Here is a 23438-nt window from a genome sequence, read left to right on the forward strand (position 1 = left end):
CTCTGGCCGGGGTCAAGTTACAGGGCAGATCTGTGCAGAGGCAAGCCCACACACAGAAAGAATGTATGAATGTATTTCTACGTGTTTGTTTTCGCAATAAACACACCTGTTATAGAATAAATGAAAGCTATAGTTTTAATGCCGTAGTGTGCAACAATCTTGGCAAAAGATTTCCATGGAGACACATGGAGGCACAGCGGACCATTCACCAGAAAAGTTGCCTTTGCATTATGATAAAGTGGCCCTTTATTGTTAATTAAAAAGTACGCACACACAAAAAAAAAAAATCATAACAAAAAATGTGGTTGTCATATTTTTTGTTCAGCACTTTTCATTAAACCACCCACTTTAATCAAACACGTTCCATGCCAGAAATAGCCAAACTTTGAGCTTGAGTGACACAAAATTAACTAAGACTGACAGACAGAAAACATCTTGACAGGAATCCACAATTTTTTTATAGACAAATTTGGCTCTGATTAGTTTAGCGACATCTTGAACCGACACCTTAACGTGGTGGAGGGGTTTGAGTGCCCGAATGATCCTGGGAGCTATGTTGTCGGGGGCTTCATGCCCCTGGTAGGGTCTCCCAAGGCAAACAGGTCCTAGGTGACGGGTCAGACAAAGATCGGTTCAGAAGCCTCTTATGACGACGACACGAACAAGGCCGTTTACGTCGCCCGGAGGATGGGTGCTCCATGGCGAGCGCCTGGTGGCCGGGTCTTACCCCACGGGGCCCGGCCGAGCACAGCCCGAAAGAGCGACGTGGGGCCGCCCTCCCGTGGGCCCACCACCCGCAGGAGGATCCATAAGGGGCCGGTGCAGAGAGATCTGGGCGGCAGTCGACGGCAGGGGCCTCGGCGACCAGATCTCCAGACAGAGACTAACTCTGGGGACATGGAATGTCACCTCGCTGGGGGGGAAAGAGCCTGAGCTTGTGCGGGAGGTTGAGCGATACCGACTAGATATAGTCGGCCTCACCTCCACGCACAGTTTGGGCTCTGGCACCCATCTCCTCGAGAGGGGCTGGACGCTCCACTTCTCTGGTGTTGCCCGCGGGGAGAGGCGGCGGGCTGGTGTGGGCTTGCTTATAGCCCCTCAGCTCAGCCGCCACGTGTTGGAGTTTACCCCGGTGAACGAGAGGGTCGCGTCCCTCCGCCTTCGGGTGGGGGACAGGTCTCTCACTGTTGTGGCGGCCTACGGGCCGAACAGCAGTGCAGAGTACCCGGCCTTCTTGGAGTCCTTGGGAGGGGTACTGGACAGTGCACCGACCGGGGACTCCGTTGTTCTACTGGGGGACTTCAACGCCCACGTGGGCAATGACAGTGACACCTGGAGAGGGGTGATCGGGAAGAACGGCTTCCCCGATCTGAACCCGAGCGGTGTTCAGTTATTGGACTTCTGTGCTAGCCACGGATTGTCCATAACGAACACCATGTTCAAGCACAAGGGTGTCCATCAGTGCACATGGCACCAGGACACCCTAGGCCGGAGGTCAATGATCGACTTTGTTGTCGTGTCATCAGACCTCCGGCCGCGTGTCTTGGACACTCGGGTGAAGAGAGGGGCAGAGTTGTCAACCGATCACCACCTGGTGGTGAGTTGGATCCGCTGGCGGAGGAGGAAGCCGGACAGACTTGGCAGACCCAAGCGCATTGTGAGGGTCTGTTGGGAACGTCTAGTGGAGCCCTCTGTCAGTAAACTCGCACTTCAACTCACACCTCCGGGAGAGCTTCTCCCATGTCCCGGGGGAGGTTGGGGACATTGAGTCCGAGTGGACCATGTTCTCCGCCTCCATTGTTGATGCGGCTGCTCGGAGTTGTGGTCGCAAGGTCTCCGGTGCCTGTCGTGGCGGCAACCCCCGAACCCAGTGGTGGACACCGGAAGTAAGGGATGCCGTCAGACTGAAGAAGGAGGCCTATCAGGCCATTCTGGCTTGTAGGTCTCCGGAGGTCATCGACGGGTATCGGCAGACCAAGCGAGCCGCGGCTCGTGCTGTCGCAGAGGCAAAAACCCGGGCCTGGGAGGAGTTCGGGGAGGCCATGGAGGAGGACTATCGGTCGGCACCAAAGAAATTCTGGCAAACCGTCCGGCGCCTCAGGAGGGGGAAGCAGTGTCTCACCAACACCGTTTACGGTGCTGGTGGAGGCCTGCTGACCTCAACTGGGGATGTCGTCGGACGGTGGAAGGAATACTTTGAGGATCTCCTTAATCCCTCAGTCACGTCTTCCGAAGAGGAAGTAGAGACCGGGGACTCGGAGGCTGGCTCATCCATCACCCAAGCTGAAGTCACTGAGGTTGTTCGCAAACTCCTCGGTGGCAGGGCTCCGGGGGTGGATGAGATCCGCCCTGAGTACCTAAAGTATCTGGATGTTGTAGGACTGTCTTGGTTGACACGTCTCTGCAACATCGCGTGGCGTTCGGGGACCGTGCCTCTGGACTGGCAGACCGGGTTGGTGGTCCCTCTGTTCAAGAAGGGGGACCGGAGGGTGTGTTCCAACTACAGAGGGATCACACTCCTCAGCCTCCCGGGTAAGGTCTATTCCAAGGTACTGGAGAGGAGAATCCGACCGATAGTCGAACCTCGGATTCAGGAGGAGCAGAGTGGTTTTCGTCCCGGTCGTGGAACACTGGACCTCATGGGAGTTTGCCCAACCAGTCCACATGTGCTTTGTGGATCTGGAGAAGGCTTTCGACCGTGTCCCTCGGGGTGTCCTTTGGGGGGTGCTCCGGGAGTACGGGGTCCGGGGCCCTTTGCTCAGGGCTGTCCGGTCCCTGTATGACCGGAGCAGGAGCTGTGTTCGCATTGCCGGCAGTAAGTCAGACCTGTTCCCAGTGCATGTTGGACTCCGCCAGGGCTGCCCTTTGTCACCGGTTCTGTTCATAATTTTTATGGACAGAATTTCTAGGCGCAGTCAGGGGTCGGAGGGTGTCCGGTTTGGGGACCACAGGATCTCATCTCTGCTGTTTGCAGACGATGTTGTCCTGATGGCTCCATCAAACCCGGACCTGCAACATGCACTGGGACGGTTTGCAGCCGAGTGTGAAGCGGCTGGGATGAGAATCAGCACCTCCAAATCCGAGGCCATGGTTCTCGACCGGAAAAAGGTGGCTTGCCCTCTCCAGGTGGGTGGGGTGTCCTTGCCCCAAGTGGAGGAGTTCAAGTATCTCGGGGTCTTGTTCACGAGTGAGGGAAGGATGGAGCGTGAGATCGACAGGCGGATCGGTGCAGCGGCTGCAGTGATGCAGTCGCTGCATCGGACCGTTGTGGTAAAGAGGGAGCTGAGCCGAAAGGCAAAGCTCTCTATTTACCGGTCGGTCTACGTTCCTACCCTCACCTATGGTCATGAGCTCTGGGTAGTGACCGAAAGAACAAGATCGCGGATACAAGCGGTCGAAATGAGTTTCCTCCGCCGTGTGGCTGGGCGCTCCCTTAGAGATAAGGTGAGGAGCTCGGCCACACGGGGGGAGCTCGGAGTAGAGCCGCTGCTCCTCCACGTCGAGAGGAGCCAGCTGAGGTGGCTCGGGCATCTGTTTCGGAGCCTCCTGGGCGCCTCCCTCGGGAGGTGTTTCAGGAATGTCCCACCGGGAAGAGGCCCCGGGGAAGACCCAGGACACGCTGGAGAGACTATGTCTCTCGGCTGGCCTGGGAACGCCTCGGGATCCCCCCGGAGGAGTTAGAGGAAGTGTCTGGGGAGAAGGAAGTCTGGGAGTCCCTGCTCAGACTGCTGCCCCCGCGACCCGGCCCCGGATAAAGCGGCAGAAGATGGATGGATGGTTTAGCGTGCGATCACTTCTCATCCTGAGCTCCGTTTAATAATAGTCCACCATCTTTTGAGAACCCTTTTCCAGTTCTGCCAGTCCTAGAAGTTTGGAGACTCATGTTTTATGGGTACTGGGAGCAGTCTTTTTGAGAGAGGAGTTAAAGTTTGTCCCATACTTGCAAAACTTTCTAAAGGAGAACTCTCAACTCTGTAAAACTTATTGTAGAATGCTTTCCTGAAGTGGAACTTTATCAAAGCCAGGAAATAAAGATCTCGTAAGCTCTCCACAGGCAACATTTTTACCATGTTATAATATTTCTACCATGTTAGAATGATGTTTATTTAAATTCTTAGTCCATACACCTTCCGCAAATTGGTTCCGTTTACTTCATCCTCTGCTGCTTTGTCTTTTGTCAAATTTAAAAGAGGAGACAATTCTCAAGGTGTTTACAGTTTACACCCTTTCATTTTGATTACATGCAATCATATTTAAAAAAAAAAAAAAAAAAAAAATCATATCCTTGGGTTTTAGAATGATGAAAACTTGGAAATGTTGCCATGCCTTGGTCTGGATAGAATGAAACCAAGGTATTTAGAATTTCAGACAAACTCAATAAACTTTCCCTGAGAGGTCTTAATCAGAGGGACACCCTCTGTTAATACGCGTCCATAATCATACCATAGCTTTAGTTTTTTTTTCCTGAAATCATTTAACTTCAGGAATTTTGACCTAGGATGCACCATCCACAGAGAAAGTGGACTGTAAAGACTCAATGGCCTGTTCCATTGAGGTTTAGCAACAGTAAAGTACCATATCATCTGCATAAAAATGGTACTTGACATTTGACAGATCGACACAAAGATGATCAATATATGTAAATAGAGAATTAAGTTTGATTTGATCGATCAAAGCTGAGGATCGAAAGCCTTTGATGGATCAATAAAAAGGGCAATTAATTTGTCATTCAGACATCCAGAAAGAAAACTGAATTATGTTAATTGGACAAAGGTTTTAAGAGTTTCGTCATTCATCCAAGTCACTTCTCCAGTTCCTCTGATAGTTTTCTGCTTTGGCCGACTGAGGCCCTCAGCAGCATATGAGAATATACCAGCATCTGCTCAGGAGATCTGCTCAGGAGATCTGCTCAGGAGATCTGCTCAGGAGATCTGCTGAGGAGATCTGCTCAGGACCACCGTCTGCTGTGCATCTCCATCTCAAAACCACAAACCCATCCTTTGAAGATAGTAAAGTTCAGATCCTGGCAAAGGCTTCAAAGAGGATATAGTATATTGTCAGGAAAGACAATCCCTGAATAGAAATGACCAGATGTCTAAAGTACAACCTGTCACACATTGACAACTCCATCTTCAGGCCTAAAGCAAAACAAAGGAAACAATAAGGCAGAGTATACTGTCTTATTTTAGGATGACCCATTAGAATCAGAAAGGATTTATTGCCATTGTCAATGAACAAAATTAGGAACACAACATAGGAACTTGTCTTGGTCATGAACGATCATGCAAAATATGACTTGAGTAACAGTTTCACACATTAGAGTAGTTCCACAGACATAACTAACAACCTGGTGTTATTTTCAGTGTTGTTAGCACCTCCCTTCAGACTGATGACATGCAGTGACTTTCCAGTTCTCTGTCAGCGGAACTGAAGAAGTGTAGAGAAACGTATTCACTCTCTTTTCACAAACATGTTCTTTATTCATGGTTCACAATCGTTTTTGGTCCTTCAAACTCATCACGGTTGGAACTTCACTGACAATACTAAAATGGCATCATGATATTGAAATGATTCCTGTATTAGAAATCTAAATGTCAAGTCGTGCACATTTGTTTTCCATCTCTGGGCATTTGTTTTCGTGAGAAGTCTATGTTTGGGCACTCATTTTCACGATCCTTTGTACTGAACTCATTGATTTGAAATGCTTAAACAAAAGTAGCACCTTGGCTTTTTACTTTGCCGCGAAACACAAACAGCGCTGACAAACTATCCGCGCGGCTTTGTCATTCCGCGAGGGTAAACGGGGATTAATCTGACATCCCATAAATTATTCATTCACATTTTGTCTTGTTCGAGCAGGTCGGATGTAAGATGAGCTAAAGCGCAGCCGACGCGCTATTGTTGCAGCTCTTCAAACGACAGTCTCCACGTGTTAAAGAAGAGACGCGTCACTGCTTTGAAAAGGGAAATGACAAAACAATGGCTTGGACAGATCTGTCAGACAAAAAATAAAATAAAATCGAATAAATGTGAGGCGTGCAGACGGAATTTGAACTGTTGGATCAATCCACTGTGTTTTAGAAGTTCAGACGGCCTAAAGTCGAAGACAGTTTGAGAAAAGGAAGTGGCATTTTAGGAGACTTTCTTTACTTTACTTTACAAAAATACTAAACATAGTCATTTTGCATGTTTAGCTCAACTTTCTGTTTCATCATCGCGGCCCTCTGTGTTCTCGCACACAACAAAACTTGTGTTTAAGTTTAAAATATGACACAATATGACACTGTTGTGCTTTAGTCGCTGCAGGTGCCGTGCGGGTGGCTGCCCATGAGTCCGAAGGTTCACTGGTCCGAAGGTTCACTGGTCCGAAGGTTCACTGGTCCGAAGGTTCACTGGTCCGAAGGTGTGTCTCCGTGCAGCGGGCTCTCCTCGCCTCCCTTTGCCCCACACATTGGCTTTTAAGACGTTTCTGTGCATAGCCTGAGCTCCTTATCGTATTATTAATGAATGAATTAACTCAAATAGTCCAGCAGTTTCGGCCGCGCTCCGCGGCTCTGTAGACACTCCCGTCTTGGCCAGCTGAATTTCCTTTTTGACTACCAATCCTACGGTGATCGAATCACGTGTATTTCTATACTTATGATCAAATGAAGGCATAAAGCGGAGGATTCTGATCACACATATTTCTTATGATCAAATGAGGGCATAAAGCGGAGGATTCGAGATGTTCCCTTGTTATTTTCATATACTCAGTACAACTTGGGGTGCCACCTGTGAGCAGCTGGTACATTAAACGTGCCGAGCCCCAGTGCGTGTCTTCGTGCTTTGTGCACATTTTACAGACTGACTACATCTCAATGCCGTTTGCACCTTCACTTTAACCCTATGAGGAACTTTCGTACCAGTGAACCTTCGGACTAGTGAACCTTTAAAACCTTCGGACTAGCGAACCTTCGGACTCGTGGGGGGTAACCGGCGTGCGTGAACGAGCTTCGTGAGAAACAATCGCCTAAAGTAGTTCTGTGCGCTCATGCTGTTCTAAAATTAAATATGTAAATCAAACAAATCATTGAAGCAATAACGTTTCAGTCCTCGTCCCAACAGCGTCCGTTTGTGGGCCGGTGGTCTTTTCCTCAAGTTAAGCGTGAACTTTTCGGCTGGCCCACATGTATCTTACTTTTTTAGTTGGGCAGTAGCACATTTGCTTTTCTAATTACGTAATAATCTAACACAGTATAGTAAAATATTGAGTCATTAGGTTATAGTAAATAAATCTAGTAAGTACACGTTATTTTTTCCGACCAAAAATATACCAATTTATAGAAGATTTACAAGGATAAAAGGTGTAAGAACCAGTTTTACGCTGTTCAAGCCAAGGTAAGAACCACTAGGATTAGGAATAGAGGGCAACATGCTTTTCACTGCGGAAATGTTCAACGGAGCAAACTATGCGAGTCCAGAGCAGCGCGCTTACAGATATTATATACACAGACATACACTTAAACCTGTTGATCCGTCTGCTCCTTTTGTTATTCATATCTGCATTCTGGTTCTATTATTTTATTTATTTATTGATTTATTTATTTGACAGGGACAATGCAATCATACATAGTTACAAACAAAGCTTGCACAATTACACAATGCACTATATATGGAGTCAATATGGAGCTAGTACAATCATGTCTACAATAATCAAAGTAAAGACAGTACATTTAAAGAATGTAAATAGAAAGTAAATAAAGACAAATAAATGTGGACTTGTTTTATCTTAGTGCTATACTTTTTTTTTTTTCTTAATAGAACACCACAACTATAATAAACATAAGCCTAGATAAGAAACAGGACTGAAATGTTAAGGGACACTACTTTATAAATTCATTATAGCAAGCTTTTATTCTAAAATGCTATCTAAAAATCTAAAATCTAAAAATGCTTGATTTTTGCATGCAACTTATGCCATTCTTTCATTGAGTCACGTTGTATTCAAACAGAGGGTTATTTAAGGTTGTTTCACCATGAATGACAGTAGTTAAAGTGTGTAACTGTCTGCTCTCCGTCTCATATACAGTACAGTTCATCGGTGCTCTTGAGTAATCGAGTTCTTTGGGAACAAGGCCTCTTTTATTTCACCTCTAATGCAAATAATGGCCTCGCGCTAATTTATTTTTCATTTTACATGCTAATCTTCCAGGGGTCCTGACCGATTTGTAATTGGCTGATCAGTGTTGGATGAGACTTTGATGTCATTATGTGAAAAAGGTCAGATTGAACTGGAAGTATTGTACTCCAAGTCAAGGTTCAAACTCATGGCTACAAAAGGCACGGATAAATGAAGATGGAATTAGATTTATGATTTCAAGATTAATTAAATCTCATAGATGAACAAACTCTGCCCTTTTTTTTTATCTCAAAGTTGAAGTGCAGCTTTATGTATCTTTGATTCTGTAAATAAAGGAAACACTTCTGAAAGTCTGCAGAGGTCGCCACATTGTGAGCAGGGGCTTGGCGGGTCACCAGTGCTATTTTTTAATCAAATCTCATCAAAAAGTGTTAAAAATAAGGTATTCTACATTCAGGTTTATAAGTGACTACAGATTTGATCAATTCAAAAGTGAACAGCGAGACAAACTGTAAAAGCACCATGTTTCGTGTGCACTTTTGCCCCTGCAAACACCTCAAACTCAATGTTGATAAGGAATACACTTGACTCTCGATTCTGTTTTCAATATTTTTAAAACACTCTTTTTTTTCAGGTCAAGGTTTTAGACAACAAAGGCCATGGTTATTTTATTACTTGCTTTACGGAGCCGCCGCACTTAGATTGATTTATACAATATATATAAAATAAAATTATCTTTTTTTTTTTTAAAGTACTGCCGACAAAGCAAAATGGCATTAAATCAAATGTAAAAAGCGGTCCATAGACAAGAGCGCGTGAAGCAATTTCTCGCCAAACTCCTGCGGAAGTCTGTGACGGAGCGGGTCTGTCCCTGCGCGCGGTCCCAATATTTCATTTAAAAATCCGTAAACCAAGTAATAAAATAACTGCGGCCAAACTGACATTTTAAAACCATGTGGTCTCCTGAGAAAGCTCATGATCGTTTAGTGAATTTGGATCTGTTAAAAGGATGCAAATTAACCATGGTGTATGTCAAGTTTATATGGGTTTTATTGACAGTCCAGTTCATGTGGGTTTTGACTGTCAAGTTTATCCGGGATGAATGCTGGTCCAACTTGAAAGACCCAGGAAAGAGACGCAAGTCTTAACTCGGCTTCAAACTTGTATTCGTTACAGCAGAAGCGGAAGCAGAAGCAGGTCAAAAACCTTAAACAAAAGCAAAAATAATGCACTTAATTCCGGTTATCTTTTAAACATTTTACAGAAATATAGTATTTTAATACTTTTTAATCATTCCATACAGAAATAATGGTCTTTTAATTTAAAGAATTAACTATTTCAGTTTTTAATAAATAAATACATTGTTTTAAGTAGTTTCATAATTTGGCCTAAATTATCTAAATTGCTTTAAGGTTAACAACTATTTCCCAACATTAACCATTAAATAAAATGTTCCATTACATACAACTTAAATATAAATGAACATGCCAATGCAAACAATTATTCAGTTTAAAAGCTGCTAAACCCAAGATGAGGCCAAAATTATACCTACTTTACTCTAATGATTTTGCTTCTTACAGTTAGAAAATATAACATGTAACTGCTCCAACCAAATTAAATACCTTTTGAGCAGGTTTAAGTTGAAATAAATCTATTTTCCCAAGCAAATCAACTCACCAGTGCATCTTTGTCCTCTCCTGTTCACCCTGCACACCTGTATACCTGCCCAATTAGTCCTGCAGCTTCACCTGCCTAGGGCCCCATCTGCTGGCTAGATTGGAGAGAGCCTACTTGGACCAGAAATTAACCAAAGAAAATAACAGAGTGGGAAAGAATAGTGAAAGGAGAGACATTAGAAGTAGGGCTGGGTGATTTGACTTGACAGTGTATGTTGTATGTCCCTATCAGATAAATACATACATAAATAAATACATATAAATAATTATGAATAAATACATACATTACATACATAAACCAAACTATCCAGGAAAGATTTTTTTTCCCCTCCTGTTTATACAAGTTTTTTTTACCCATACTTTAACCGATAACCCTTGACAATATAATAGCATTGAATGAAAAGCTGATTCAATTCCTCACATTTTCTGAATACAATACAATACAATACAATTCAATACAATACAATTCAATACAGCGTCTCCTGTTGCTGTAGCATGCGTCCTTTTGTATGAAATCAAAAGTGAACTGTGAACGCTTTTATTCAGCTCCATTTCCAAAAGAGTTATTGTCAAACTCAAAGCAGGTTTATAACACGAACAAGCCTCTATTCTATTTTGGAGTTCAGGTATAGATCTCTGGAAACTTTCGCAATAAAGTACGGCGCAAATTTCAATAAGAGGAGATTTGAAGGTTGTGGCACAAAAAAAATGAAAATAAACTCGGTGCAGACGTCTGTGACCGAAAACCAGTCGGACACGCTAACTCCGGCTGATGTGATGTCTTGTGGCGTGTGACTGTTTTTCATATAGCGCATGGTATTAGTGCTTGTGACGCCTTTTGATGATGTAACATATCCACATTGTTTGCCGCGGCGGGATTGCAACACTCTAAAATATAAAAGCTCCGGTCTGGTCTGTCTCATTGCTGCAGAATGAACCCTTGATGTTCACTGAAGCGATTTTTCTTTTTTTTTGTTCCTTTGCAAATTGTGTGCTTTACTTGGCTTATGAGTTTGTAGATTTGTGAATTAACATTGTTTTTGTGGTTTAGGCGGTGTAATGGCTTGTGTTTATGCAGTGTTTTATTTTGTTTTCCTTTTATTGGTAATCTGGACATGAATATTGATGTTGAGGGTTTTATTATGAAAAAACATTATTTCCTCGTCTGTATTTAATTATTGTCTGAATTATCCTTAACGCAAATTTGAATGTTATAGAAAAGTTAATGTGACATCATAAAGCACTTAAAATGTAGGGGTGGATTTTTGGAATTATGCACAAATTATTATTATTTTTTTTCTACAATTCTTACTTTTTATATTTTTACGATTGCTACATCTTGTTCCACACATTTATCCTTTGTTATGTTGACGACCGCGATAGATTTGTCACCACGCAAACAAACCTCAAAATGAATGTTTAATTGCCATTTTAAGTTCATATTTTGTTTGTTTGTTTAATTTGTAATTTGTTTTTAACAGGGTACGCAATGCAAATAATTTTTCACTTTGGGATTTCCCTGTATAAATAAAATAAATAATTGCTTGCATTATCATATTAAATAAAATTTGTTTTAATAATTGCCCCATTTAGTTTTATCGTTTATCTTTACATCAATATTTTTTCTCATTTTCTATATACATAATTTTAAGACATGTAATTGCAAACACCAAGGTCGAGATGTCTAAAAGCATTTCAAAAAGGTTTAATGCATAATATAGGACTGTTTATAGGCGTAATGGACGATTTTTTAAGTCTGTCTTATTTCCTCGTGGTGTGGACTGCCGATTAGTCCTGCTACGTATCAATCATAAAACGCACCTACCGCTCACCTGCAGCAGCGTGCGGCTCGTCCCCATGAGCAGCACGTTTCCCTGTGTCTAAGCGCATGGATCTATCATAATATAGTTCCCTCAGTGTACGGGACAAAATTAAGACTGAGAAAGACTGTTCGAGCTGACTCAGAAGAGACGGAAATCTACGGGAGACGAGAGATGCGATGTGATCCGTCGCGCTAATAAACAAACGAGCGTCTAGTTGCGTTTGTTTACTCCCGCATGCGCACTTCAGCTTGAGTTCTCAAATCGGTGAAAAATTTTCCATTACGCCTTTAATCAAACCAATCTTACTGCATTTGTGCTATCTGAAAACAAAATTACAATTCAGTATTTCCTCAGAGTTTTCAGCAAAGTATCACATTATTATTATTTTTTCCTAACAAACCTTTTATTATCCAGGGAGAGTTGTTGATTTGCCTGGATTATTCCACAAAATGGCATAAAACTTCTCAATCTCTATGGAAACGACCAAATAACAATTTTTTTTAAACATATATAAATGCCTGTAAAATGAAAGACAAATATTATTTTTTTGTGTTTTACTTGAACTAAACTATAAAACTCGCATCATGACAGTAGATTCTACCTTGATCTAAGCACTGGGCACTGGCTTGCGCTGCTTGGAGGCTGTTCAAGTATATTTCCTCTCTAAACTTATACGCTGCTCCACTGGCTTTATGTTTAACCCTGGGCATTATCAGATGGCCCGTCCCAGAGACTTCTGCGGGTCCCAAGTATTTATAGGGCACTAGAGGCAAGACACTAAGGGATGAAGAGATCTTAAAATAATCGGTTTTGGTTTAAGAATGGCTTTCAGCTTTAAAACTCGCTAACTGGCGACAGGCTCTAAAACAAATGTATGTATTCTGGGGGAATAAAATGTAATTGCAAGATTCAGTTCACATTGTGCATTTCGAACACGTCCAGGAGCTTGAACTTTTAACTGCTGAACAAGAATCACACACATTTAGGCCTATTTCAGGTTTGTAAGTAGCATCTTAAGTATGAATAAACAGAGATGGATAATTGTCTTTTGGCCACATTATCCAGGGGTTTCAGAATGATGAGACATTAGGATAGTTGCCACAGGATTTAACAATTTAAAACACAATTGTATATATTTTTAATGAGGAAAAGCGAGAACAAGACAATAGTTTTTTTAATTAATAAATAGTATGGCTCAGTACACAAGTTTGGCCTCACTTTGTTTCTTATTTATTTCACTAAATATGCTGTCATTGCAGCACTACGTTTTTAGAACAACGGCTTCTTAATTGGTGTTAGAACGACAATCAACAGCATAACTCTTTTGTCTGATATAAATGGTGAAAATTATTATCACATGTGCACAACTCGTGAGATCTTGTTCTGCTCCTTAACAATTTAAAACAAAATAATAGTCTTAAATGTCCTCATAACGCTGTCAAACGAAAGGAAATTGTGTAAATGAAAGTCGATATGATTGAAACAATTTCAGCACCACTTTAAAATAACTACACCTTAAATATCCTTAACGAAACTCGAAAGACTTAATGAACAAATAGTTTATTAAGAATGATTCAGGCTTAGTAATGTTCTTTAAAAGGTTATGGTTAGGAGTTAGAGTTGAACTAAGAAGTCACTAAGCTTTGTATTATTATAGATTATTCTCTATTTATGTTATGTATTTACCCTTTATTGAGGCTGATAAATTGTAAGTACAATATTGCCATTATTATTTTTATTTGTGAATTTACAGGATTGTTTTATTGACTTATTTAATGAATGATGCAAAAGGTGCACGACTCAAATTGGAATTCAGGGAACGTAATGTCAAGTACTTCTTATATTTGTACTACATTAATGGCAACCGAGCGAAAAAAGATGGACGACTTTCTGAGCAACACTTCAAAATAGTTTTATTTATTGAATGGAAAGAGTTCACTAGCCGTCCTCTGTTCTTTTAGGAGGTTCTTCAGGCGCTGGTTCCCATGTCGGAGTGTAGCCATCTGTCTTCCTGCCGTCTCCAGAACAAAGTGCTTTTACAGGTTCATTCTTTGTGAACAATCTCAGCACAAAAAAATAAATAAATAAAAATGTCTTCTCACTTCACCAATATAAAGTTCTTTGGAGCATTTGTTTGCTTTGCGCTAGTTCTTCACTGGATCTCAACAACCAGGGGTGCTTTCAAATGCTGTTTTTGATTCCTAGGAAATAGGAAATATCCCAGTCAAAGTGAATATTTTGGGGTTTTTTTCACTAAAATGTTTGCTATTTTCTACTGCAAACTGCATCTTTTATGTCAGCGCGCCGCAGCGGAGCCGTGGTGTATGGAGTTTGGCCAAGAATATCCGTGCGCGATAGTTCATTTAGCAGACAGCTTGATTAAGCAGTCCGTCTAGAGAAAAGGACTCTTGACTTGAAAATTGCCTCGGCTACGAAGATAAAAATCAATATATTTCTCTGCCCTGGTATGTTGGACTAGTTCAAACGCAATATGCGATTGTGCTTTAAGAATCAATTTGACTCTTTGCAGAAACACACGAGCGTTTCGAGTGTTTTGGAACAATGTCAAATGATGTTTCTCTGTTGGCGTACATTGTTCGAAGGAGAAAAGTACATTTTAAAGTCTTGCAGGTTGTTCCCATGATCAAACTTTAATGAGTTGTGCTGCGCTGAGAAAATGGCTTTGTATGAAATTTGACTGGGCTTCAAAAGGCCCTCCGCTCCCAGGTTTGGTTTGGCCCTGTACAGAAGGTTATACTGCAGCTTCAGGCAAGGCTAAACAGCAACGCCAGGACGGAGCGCTAACTAGCAGCTCCAAGATCCTTTGGGTTCTTAGTTCAGCAGGTCTACGTCAGGTGGTTCAAATGCTAAAGTAAGATACATTTTCGAAGACTGTTCTTAAAATGGGAATGGTGCCCCATGATCGATTTTGTCGTTTTAAAACAGACTTTACTTTACTTTTTGACTCATAACACACTTTTTTGGTTGAAATGTTTCTGATGCTAACCACCCACTAACACGCTGTCGAATCGCGTCTCACATCGAGACAAAAACGTGGTTATGTAACGCTTTAAATGCATGTTACGCCAACCGTTTTTCACAAACTGGATATTGTCTAAAGTAAGACAAAACTGTCAGAATCTGCCCAAAACAATGCAATGTCTAAAGGCTAGAGGAACGTGTCATTTTCAGCTGCAGCAGATCACATTTTTGACCACAATTGCCATTTTAACATTTGGCATTAAAAAAACACTACAAATACCGTCCATGCCACTGTGTCTGGTTTTTAAATTGTATTATTTTAAAGGTTACAGTTTTGCTTTACGTTTTGATCAGGAGTTTGCTCAGGACACTACAAAATTCCATGTCCCCAGAGTTAGTCTCTGTGTCTGGAGATCTGGTCGCCGAGGCCCCTGCCTTCGACTGCCGCTCAGATCTCTCTGCACCGGCCCCTTATGGATCCTCCTGCGGGTGGTGGGCCCACGGGAGGGCGGCCCCACGTCGCTCTTTCGGGCTGTGCCCGGCCGGGCCCCGAGGGGTAAGACCCGGCCACCAGGCGCTCGCCATGGAGCACCCATCCCAGGCCTGGCTCCAGGATGGGGCCCCGGTGACGTCGATCCGGGCGACGTAAACTGCCTTGTTCTTGTTGTCATCATAGGGGGCTTCTGAACCGATCTTTGTCTGATTCATCACCTAGGACCTGTTTGCCTTGGGAGACCCTACCAGGGGCATGAAGCCCCCGACAACATAGCTCCTGGGATCATTCGGGCACTCAAACCCCTCCACCACGTTAAGGTGTCGGTTCAAGGACAAAATTGTGTAGTTAAATCCATGTGAGAATCAATTTATTCAATTGTTTTCAAGGCGCACCTGGAAATACCTCTAGGGGCACTGTTCCCCGGTGCAAGGGCTAAAAATCAAGGATCCATCATTCTGTAGGAAATCCACACTTATTTCTCTACTTCCTGCATAAAGCAGCTTGTACCGTGCATCCGGGAAGTATTCTTCACTTTTTCCACATTTTCTTATATTGCAACATGTATTCAATTGATTATTTTTCTCAACATTCTACAAACAATACCTACAGGTTGTTCAATTTATTTGCAAATGTATTCAAAATAATTGCGGTCTTTTTTGAATATAAATATGAATGAATACTTTCAATTCAATTTATTTTAATAACTTCCAAAATCACGACAGCAGTTGCCTTGAAGGGCACTTTCCGGAAGCACTGTAGAATTTTTAATGCCAAGGACAGACACTTATAACTTTGAAATAATAAAATATGAGTTATCGCAAACTCAACTACAGCTTTAGCAACCAAACCAGTTCTTACATCAGATATTTTAATAGAGTTATTGCTTTGCGTGTTATTGCTTTGCGTGTAATGTTCCGTGGCATTCATGTAATAAAGTATTCATATTTATTACATTATATAGTGAAAAACATACAATGAAAAACCTACTAACAAGAAGTCACCTCTCCACAGATCTGACCTATGACTTGCCCTACAACTTTACCTGTGTGTGCGTAAAATATAAAGACAAGTTTAAGTTATAAGTTTAATATATAAAGTCTCCATGGGCAACAGATACATTTAAGACCTTTTATATTGTGCAACTTTAAAATAGTATAAAAGTACAAAACTATGTGTTTCTACTTTTACTTATAATTTTAGAATTTTCAACGTATAATTACTGAAAGTACAGTCACAATACTAAAATGTCACACTTTATTTTTAAACTAAGAAATAGCTGCGACCAATTTTGATGCCACAATGAAATGTCATGCTAAAAATAATTCAAAAACAGTTCTTTTTCTTTGAACAATACTTGTTTATAAGAGTTCTTCTATTTAGAGTGTTTTGTTTTTTTTAAACTTCCTATAAGTTATCTGTCCTTTTCCTCTGTATCTAGCGTTGCAACAATGAAATTCCCCCATGTGTGGACAATAAAGGAATATCTTATCTTAAATTATTATCTAGCTTTTATTTAAGTTTAAGCCTCGATATCTATAGTATCTGATTTTCTATACTTTTGACAAGTATTTCAACATCTACCAGCCCTTATTTCAAGTCAACCTAAACAACTAATAAATGTTGGCTGAAATGAATGCAACCTTGGGGTAAACGTTGCCCAGCTTTGGCTTGGAGCGATGGACGACGTCCCAAAGGAGCAGAACCTCCAGAACCCGCCCGCCCTGCAGCGTTCCTCAGCGTGTGGAGTCTGCTTTTACATCACGACGTGCACAATCACCGACACGCCAAACGAGCTGCGTTCTGCCGAGGAGGCTGTTGACACGGTTTATCTGACTGTAAAAATAAGTTTGCCTTTTCAAATGCTTCTAACATTAGTTCTGCTGTTTATCACTGTAGTTTGGAGGCAATGTTCTGACCCACTTTTACTACTTTCCCGTGCTCAAGTGAACTTTAGGTAAACGGAAAAGGGGGAGTGTGTGGTGACTGTTGGACTGAGAGGAAGTAAAAGGGCTGATGTAGTAGTTTGTTCCTAATGATTTGTTCTGTGTTAAAAAATGTATGAATTGCATTGTAGAATTATCATGTGACTGTTTCATGTTATAGACAGGAGATTCTATTATATGTTCTTTTGTGTATTTAGTAGTATTTTTTCCCGATGTATGATGTTATTTGAGAAGAACTTGGAACAACTGTCACTTGAAATAGTTTTGAATGTGGCTTATAAACTAAATTGCAATCAATTGAATAAATCGAAGATGATTTATTCACTTATTTGTATTAAATTGCAGTGTTACGTCCATTGCTTGAAAAACATTCTCAAGTAGAACTATTAATGCAAAGGTTTGTTAACATAATTATTTGCATTAATAGAGAACATAAAAGACTGGTATTTCTTGGGAATAATGGACCATATACATTTGAAAACTATGGGAGGCCGTTTAGGGTGTAACACAATCAACGGAAGCACATTGACAAGTGAAAACACACATAAAAAATTTGAAAGCACACAAGGAATACCGTGGATTTACTCAATCAACTGTGAACATCCGTAAAAATAATGTCTAACACGCACACATTAAATTCACAATCAAAGATGCAACAATATTATACATAGTCTGTGCCGTTTGCTTGACAACTTCCTTATTGTTATTTCATTTAGATCCATCTACATTTTGTTATATATTGCACCTATATTGTTTATCGTTTTAGGTTTAGTTTACTTGTGGTAGCCTACAATGTTGTTAACGCAAATGGTGCTTTTGTGGAGATATTGTCATGTATTTTGTAGTATTGTACAATTGGAGCTGTAGAGTGCCTAATAAGTAACTAACTGTATATGTGTTTCATTCTGCTGCATATGTAATGCAACTCATGTATTTTAACAATATTGTACATAAAAGGGGTTACAGGGATTATCCTGCATTAGGGTGTGTGTGGCGTAAAGTGTATTCAATGTTATTATTTAAGTATAATTCTAATGAAATTGATATACAGTAACGTCAAATACCCAGCATCCGCATCTCTAAATTGCGTGGCCATATGGTCCACGTAAACAAGACATTCACTGTCCAAAGAAACTCTTCATTTCTTCAGACTTCTATGACAGCAGACAGTCTTCCCCCGGGAGTCTATTGTGACCACATTTACATCTGCCCTTTTCTAATCACAATGACATTTATCATCGACTGTCAGAAAAATGTCTCTCTCGCTCTCGATGAAATCCTAACGCTTTTGTCGTATCTCCTCCCGCAGTTCCGCCCAAGATCATCAACCTGTCCAAAGACCTGGTGGTGAACGAGGGCTCCAACGTGACTCTGGTGTGTCAGGCCAGCGGCAAGCCAGAGCCCGCTGTCAGCTGGAAGCTCATCTCTCCCACAGGTACGTCCGCTTTCTCTCCTACAGTTTTTTTTTTTTTTGAAGTAAGGAAGTATAATCACATTCAAAAATCATTTAACGAGGCAAATTTAAAATAAAGACACAGGGTTTCTCAGGAGAGTTGTCCTCGGGTCGATGTCAGCAAATGTTGCAAGGCTGATTTTCCGCCCAGAGACAGCAGGGGGCGACAAAAGACACTTCAAATGCCCCGAAAATACATGGGGACTTATAAAGGCATTTAATAAGGTAGAAATGTTACTTTGTTCTGCTTTAACTAATGTATGATTATGTATGTTGGGATCCCAAACAGACTATGGTTTGGTGGCATAGTTGTTAGTGTTCCTGCCTCACAACATGAAGGTCTGGAGTTTGATATTTAGACCAGAGGGGGTCTCTCTGTGTGGAATTTGTTTGGCGTTTCCTTCCTGTGTTGGTACCTTCTTAGACTAGGACTTTATAAAATATCACATTGGCACTTTCTTGGTTGAATTATGGTTCAATCAAATACATTGAAATATAAAATGTTGGTGCAAGGGGGTTGGTTGGATAGGCCCAGGTCCAATTCACAGGGCTAGAGTAATATTTTCTACCAATAAACTAATAAAACCTGTATATTTAATGTAAGTGGGCTCGCATTTACCCAAACCTGAGCCGTCACATTCTCTTTTTCATGGAAATACTGTTCCTTTCAACATAATATTCCAGTCAGAAAATGTATCTATCTCCCTGGAGAATGTTCAGAAGTATGGTTTTCACTTCCATGGAATCAGAGCTCTGACATGCCACCTCCAGAAAGTAAGATTAAGATTAGTAAACATATATTCACAGTACACTACTTTTTATTACCATTTATTTTTTGGAGCATAAAACAACAAGAAGAAACATCAAACAAATACTAAGAACAAAAACACACACAAAAAGGATATGTAAAGTATACATTTCTTTAAATTTGGGAACATTCCAGACAAATAAAAATCTCCATTCCCACCAGAAAAGTGACATCAAAAATAGAAACCGAAAAATATGCATTTACTGTCACGCTGGATGGTTCCTCTCTGTGTAATTGTGTTTATTCTGCATTGCTTTGTCCTCGTTTTGTTTCTTTTTCTTGCAGCTAATTCCTGTATCATCCCCACTGTGTCCACTCGTCTCACCTCTGTTCCTATCACTCTGACTATCTCTGACTTTGCATGACCGTGTGGATTTGCCGCTCCGCTTACTGCCCATCTCGCCCGACCGTCATTACCGCCTAATTGTTCACAGGCAAATAAACTGGCCCTGTTGTAATTGCACTAATTAATTAGGATAATTGGATGGATTTAACTGTTGCGGAGGGCCTTTTGAATGACAGGATTAGCATAGCATAGACAAGCGCGTGCGCTACAAGAGGACGACCCTCAGCGGCTTTGTTTTGCACGTTTATATCCATTGTGTGGGAGAAAACAGCCATTTCTGATACTATTTCTGGTTTCTGAATGTGTCCATGTGTCGCCTAATCAGTCAACACTGGTATAGAATTAACATTTAAAAAGCGCTTTTCTTGGAGCTGTCCCTTTATGCAGAAGTTGCCATCTGGGAATTGAAATGTTAATATGGGACATGATGGCGTTGACCTGTCTCGGAGCAGATAAGCAGGCAAGGGACATTGATTGGCCTCGTCCTGCGAAATGCTACGTCCTTTCGCATTATGTTGTTGTCACAGCTGTTAATCGCGTATGGAAAGAGTGTCGGTGGATATCTGGACGTTGTTTTTTGTAAAGACGAACAAGCGGCGAGCGGAGAAGGAGGAATGCAAGAGAGGTCGCAGAGTCGCTAGTGTGGGGAGTTTGGATTATGAACGTAGCCCGAAGGTATTGGTATCTTTTTGAGATATTGTTGTAATTTTCTCAGCATTGTGTTCGGTGGTCTCCAGAGACGCTCTCACGCTCAGGGTAGCGTCTAGTTTTACATACAAGCGGGACAAAAAGTATCTCAACCAGCTCTCTGATGACTGATATGGGTGTTGGCTCTGCTCCGGGAGAAATGAACGAACCAGGTATCGATTCTGGTTCTCAGATACTGATTCGATGCCCGGATTTACCAGACTTACACAAACATCTCGCCTGACATTCCTGGTTCATCTCGACAGCCACGGAACTGGATGGTATTTTGGGGTTTTCTTGACTTTGGTTATGCCTGGCTCAGTCTTTTTGATTGTGTATTTGTTGCCACTTGCCAGTCCCTCGCACCCTTACACACCCTTACACACCATTACACATTGTTGTTTCTTATGCTCTAAATAACAAAGATATTCAACAGTCATACACAAGGAGGGTTAATTAGACCTCATCTTTCACAGGGTGCACTGAGTAACCTTTCTGACAAAGAGTCCACAGAAGTCTGCTTTTGTTCATTGAAATTATATTAATTTGCCTAGAATCGTCCAAGGCATGACATTAAACGTATCGATCTCCATGGAGACGCCATCAGGTCAAGTACGGTTTAGATGTTTAAGATATCGTTCAAGCAGAGGGTTGTTAATTTATTGGTTTGGATACAGGAAATAATTAGGAACTGCAGCTGTAGCATAAGAGCTATTTCAGAGAGTGGAATCATAAGAGTAAAAATAGGTCAAAATGTTCCTAGATTCCTTAGATTTATTAACTTGGAATAAGGAAAAAAAACCTTGCAGAAATTGAAAACTTCAGTTTAGCGGATTCTGGCTTAGTAGCTGCAGGTGGAATGTATTGATTTAGCAGTGGTCCATCTCGCAGACTGAAGTGTGAGTGTTGATGTCTTGCTTTAGGAGATCGGTGGATTGGGTTTACATTGCTCTCTTTGGGGCGTAGACGAGCCGAGACAAACTATAACGCTCACTCTGTCTCAGTTGGTATATGTTCTGCCACAGGCTAAGGATTAAAGCAAACTTCCAAAATTGTCTGTGGGCAATAAAATGAAATACATTTGAATCATGATGTGAACTACAGTAATGGTTATAGAGCGATGTATTCTGCTAACAAAGGCACTGGTTTGCTCTGGAATGGATTGGTATGGTCCAAAAGTGTCTCCACTGTCTTAAGTGAACTGTACCAGCTCCAAAGGTAGTAGTTTGTAAAGTGGTCTTGCTCCTTCTGGCTCTGGTTACACTCTTAAAGGTGCCATAACGTGCTTTTTTTCATGTTTCGTAGTCTATCCTAATGTATAATTGATCATAATAAGGGTTGTGCAACACCCTTAACATAATAGTTAAGAAATATCACCCAGACCTTGGACCCCCTCACCAACCCGGAAATGCAGACGGCTTGGTTTGATATTCGCCCCCACCCTTGCGAAGAGCGATCTGGCTCCCCCGCCAAACCCGTGACGTAGTCTCAGAGCGCATGTGTGCCCCGCCCACCCGTGACGTAGTGTGTGCCCCACAGCTGTGTTCTGTTAGCTCTGCGCTGCGCCGCTCCGCGCAAGTGAGTGAGAAAGAGTCTACTTTGATGATGACGCGTGCCTGTGGTTATGTGGTCTTGCACCCACCCCCCGTCAGTTTGGAGATTCGAGGAAAGGAGATAGTCTGTAGTATAGCTAAACACTGCGGGAATCAATCAAAAAAAACACTCTGGGTACATATATGAAGCACAAATAGCAATGTAAGAAGGTTAAAAGCTCTGAAAAGTCGATTTTGCATGTTATGGGACCTTTAAGGAGGAGCTACAAAGGGGCCAGTGCGAGATGATTGGACAAGAGAGAACGCAGACGCAGGTAAAAACAAGATAGCAGAAAGCAGATAACAAATTCTTGACCAAACACCTTGATTTGATCATAAACTGTATTTATTAACTTCCTATATGTTATCTTTCCTTTTCCTCTGCATCTACCTGCATTGCAACAATGAAATTTCCCCATGTGTGGACAATAAAGGAACATCTTATCTTATTTCCAGCGATGGTAACTTTACACTTATATGTTAAAGGACCAGTCAAAACGTGACTTAACAGTGAAGCGTGAACTCTCATAAGTAGCAGTTTACGATTTCATTTTGAGTATATTGCTTCTCCTCTGAACATATAACGAAATGTAACCTTTGCCCTTCAAATCCTCAAAACTGGACTTGAAAGTGGTGAAATAAACTGTGGATATGGTCTTTATGGGCTCATCCACAGACAGGACTTAGAACTGAGCTGTTGTCCTCATGAGGAGGAGGCCAAGTCTCGCACATGATCTGCTTCAGGCTTGGCCCACTGGATGCCGACCTGCCCTGGCACACGCTCATGCAGCCCACTCAGGCCACAGGAGAGAGGGGGCACTGCCGAGGAATACACTATGGGAGTTGTTGTGGTTATATATATATTTTCTAAACCTTTAAAGTTGCAGTTTTTTGGACCGTAGGGCTGAACAAATAAAATCTAATTGTGATCAGTATTGAGTTTTTTTATATTTATGATGTATGCTTAAAAAAATCTCTGAGTATCTTTTATAAACAAAACCAGGAGCATTAATATTGAAGACAAGGCTTGAATATGAACAAGAATCCATTGCATTTCAGAACAAGGTCAAGTCTAAAGTCTAAACTTTAGGAACAAGATTTTTCTGTAAAAAATCTGACATGTTTTTATTTGCAGAGGACATACTGTTCATACTCCGTACATGGGTCATCTAACTCCTATTAGCAGACACTGATCAGCACTTGTTTTGGTTTAGGCCTGAGGATGGAGTTGTAAATGGGTGGCTTACTGTAGCTGTAAATATCTAGTATCAGGTGATATCTAGTTTAGGCAAAAGATCTTCAACTCTTAAAATGAGAAACCAGTTGACATCATTCAAATGTATTGCCATGGAACTTACACGGACGATTGAGGCACATATTTTGATTTGATTTGAATATATTGTGCATTCTTATTCCACAATATTGCATCAAACGCATCAATCTTACATGTATTCAATTACACGCATCACCTGCTTATCGGCATGGAGCTTTATGAGTTTAACGCCTGTGTAAC

At 41.6% G+C, this 23438-nt stretch overlaps 1 protein-coding gene across 4 annotated transcripts in view; it reads left to right on the forward strand.

The window, feature by feature from the left end:
* The window catches only part of ntm (neurotrimin), a 199866-nt gene that overhangs the window by 143419 nt on the left and 33009 nt on the right, over positions 1–23438 (forward strand). For all 4 annotated transcript variants that reach the window (XM_072446885.1, XM_072446886.1, XM_072446887.1 and 1 more), the window contains exon 3: positions 18349–18474. In XM_072446885.1, the coding sequence (XP_072302986.1) occupies positions 18349–18474 (126 nt within the window). The remainder of the gene's footprint in view (positions 1–18348; positions 18475–23438) is intronic.

This window comes from Eucyclogobius newberryi, unplaced genomic scaffold (genome assembly GCF_026437365.1).
Source record: "Eucyclogobius newberryi isolate DKJ021-1_F unplaced genomic scaffold, fEucNew1.0.hap1 SCAF_15, whole genome shotgun sequence".
Classification (NCBI taxonomy): domain Eukaryota; kingdom Metazoa; phylum Chordata; class Actinopteri; order Gobiiformes; family Gobiidae; genus Eucyclogobius; species Eucyclogobius newberryi.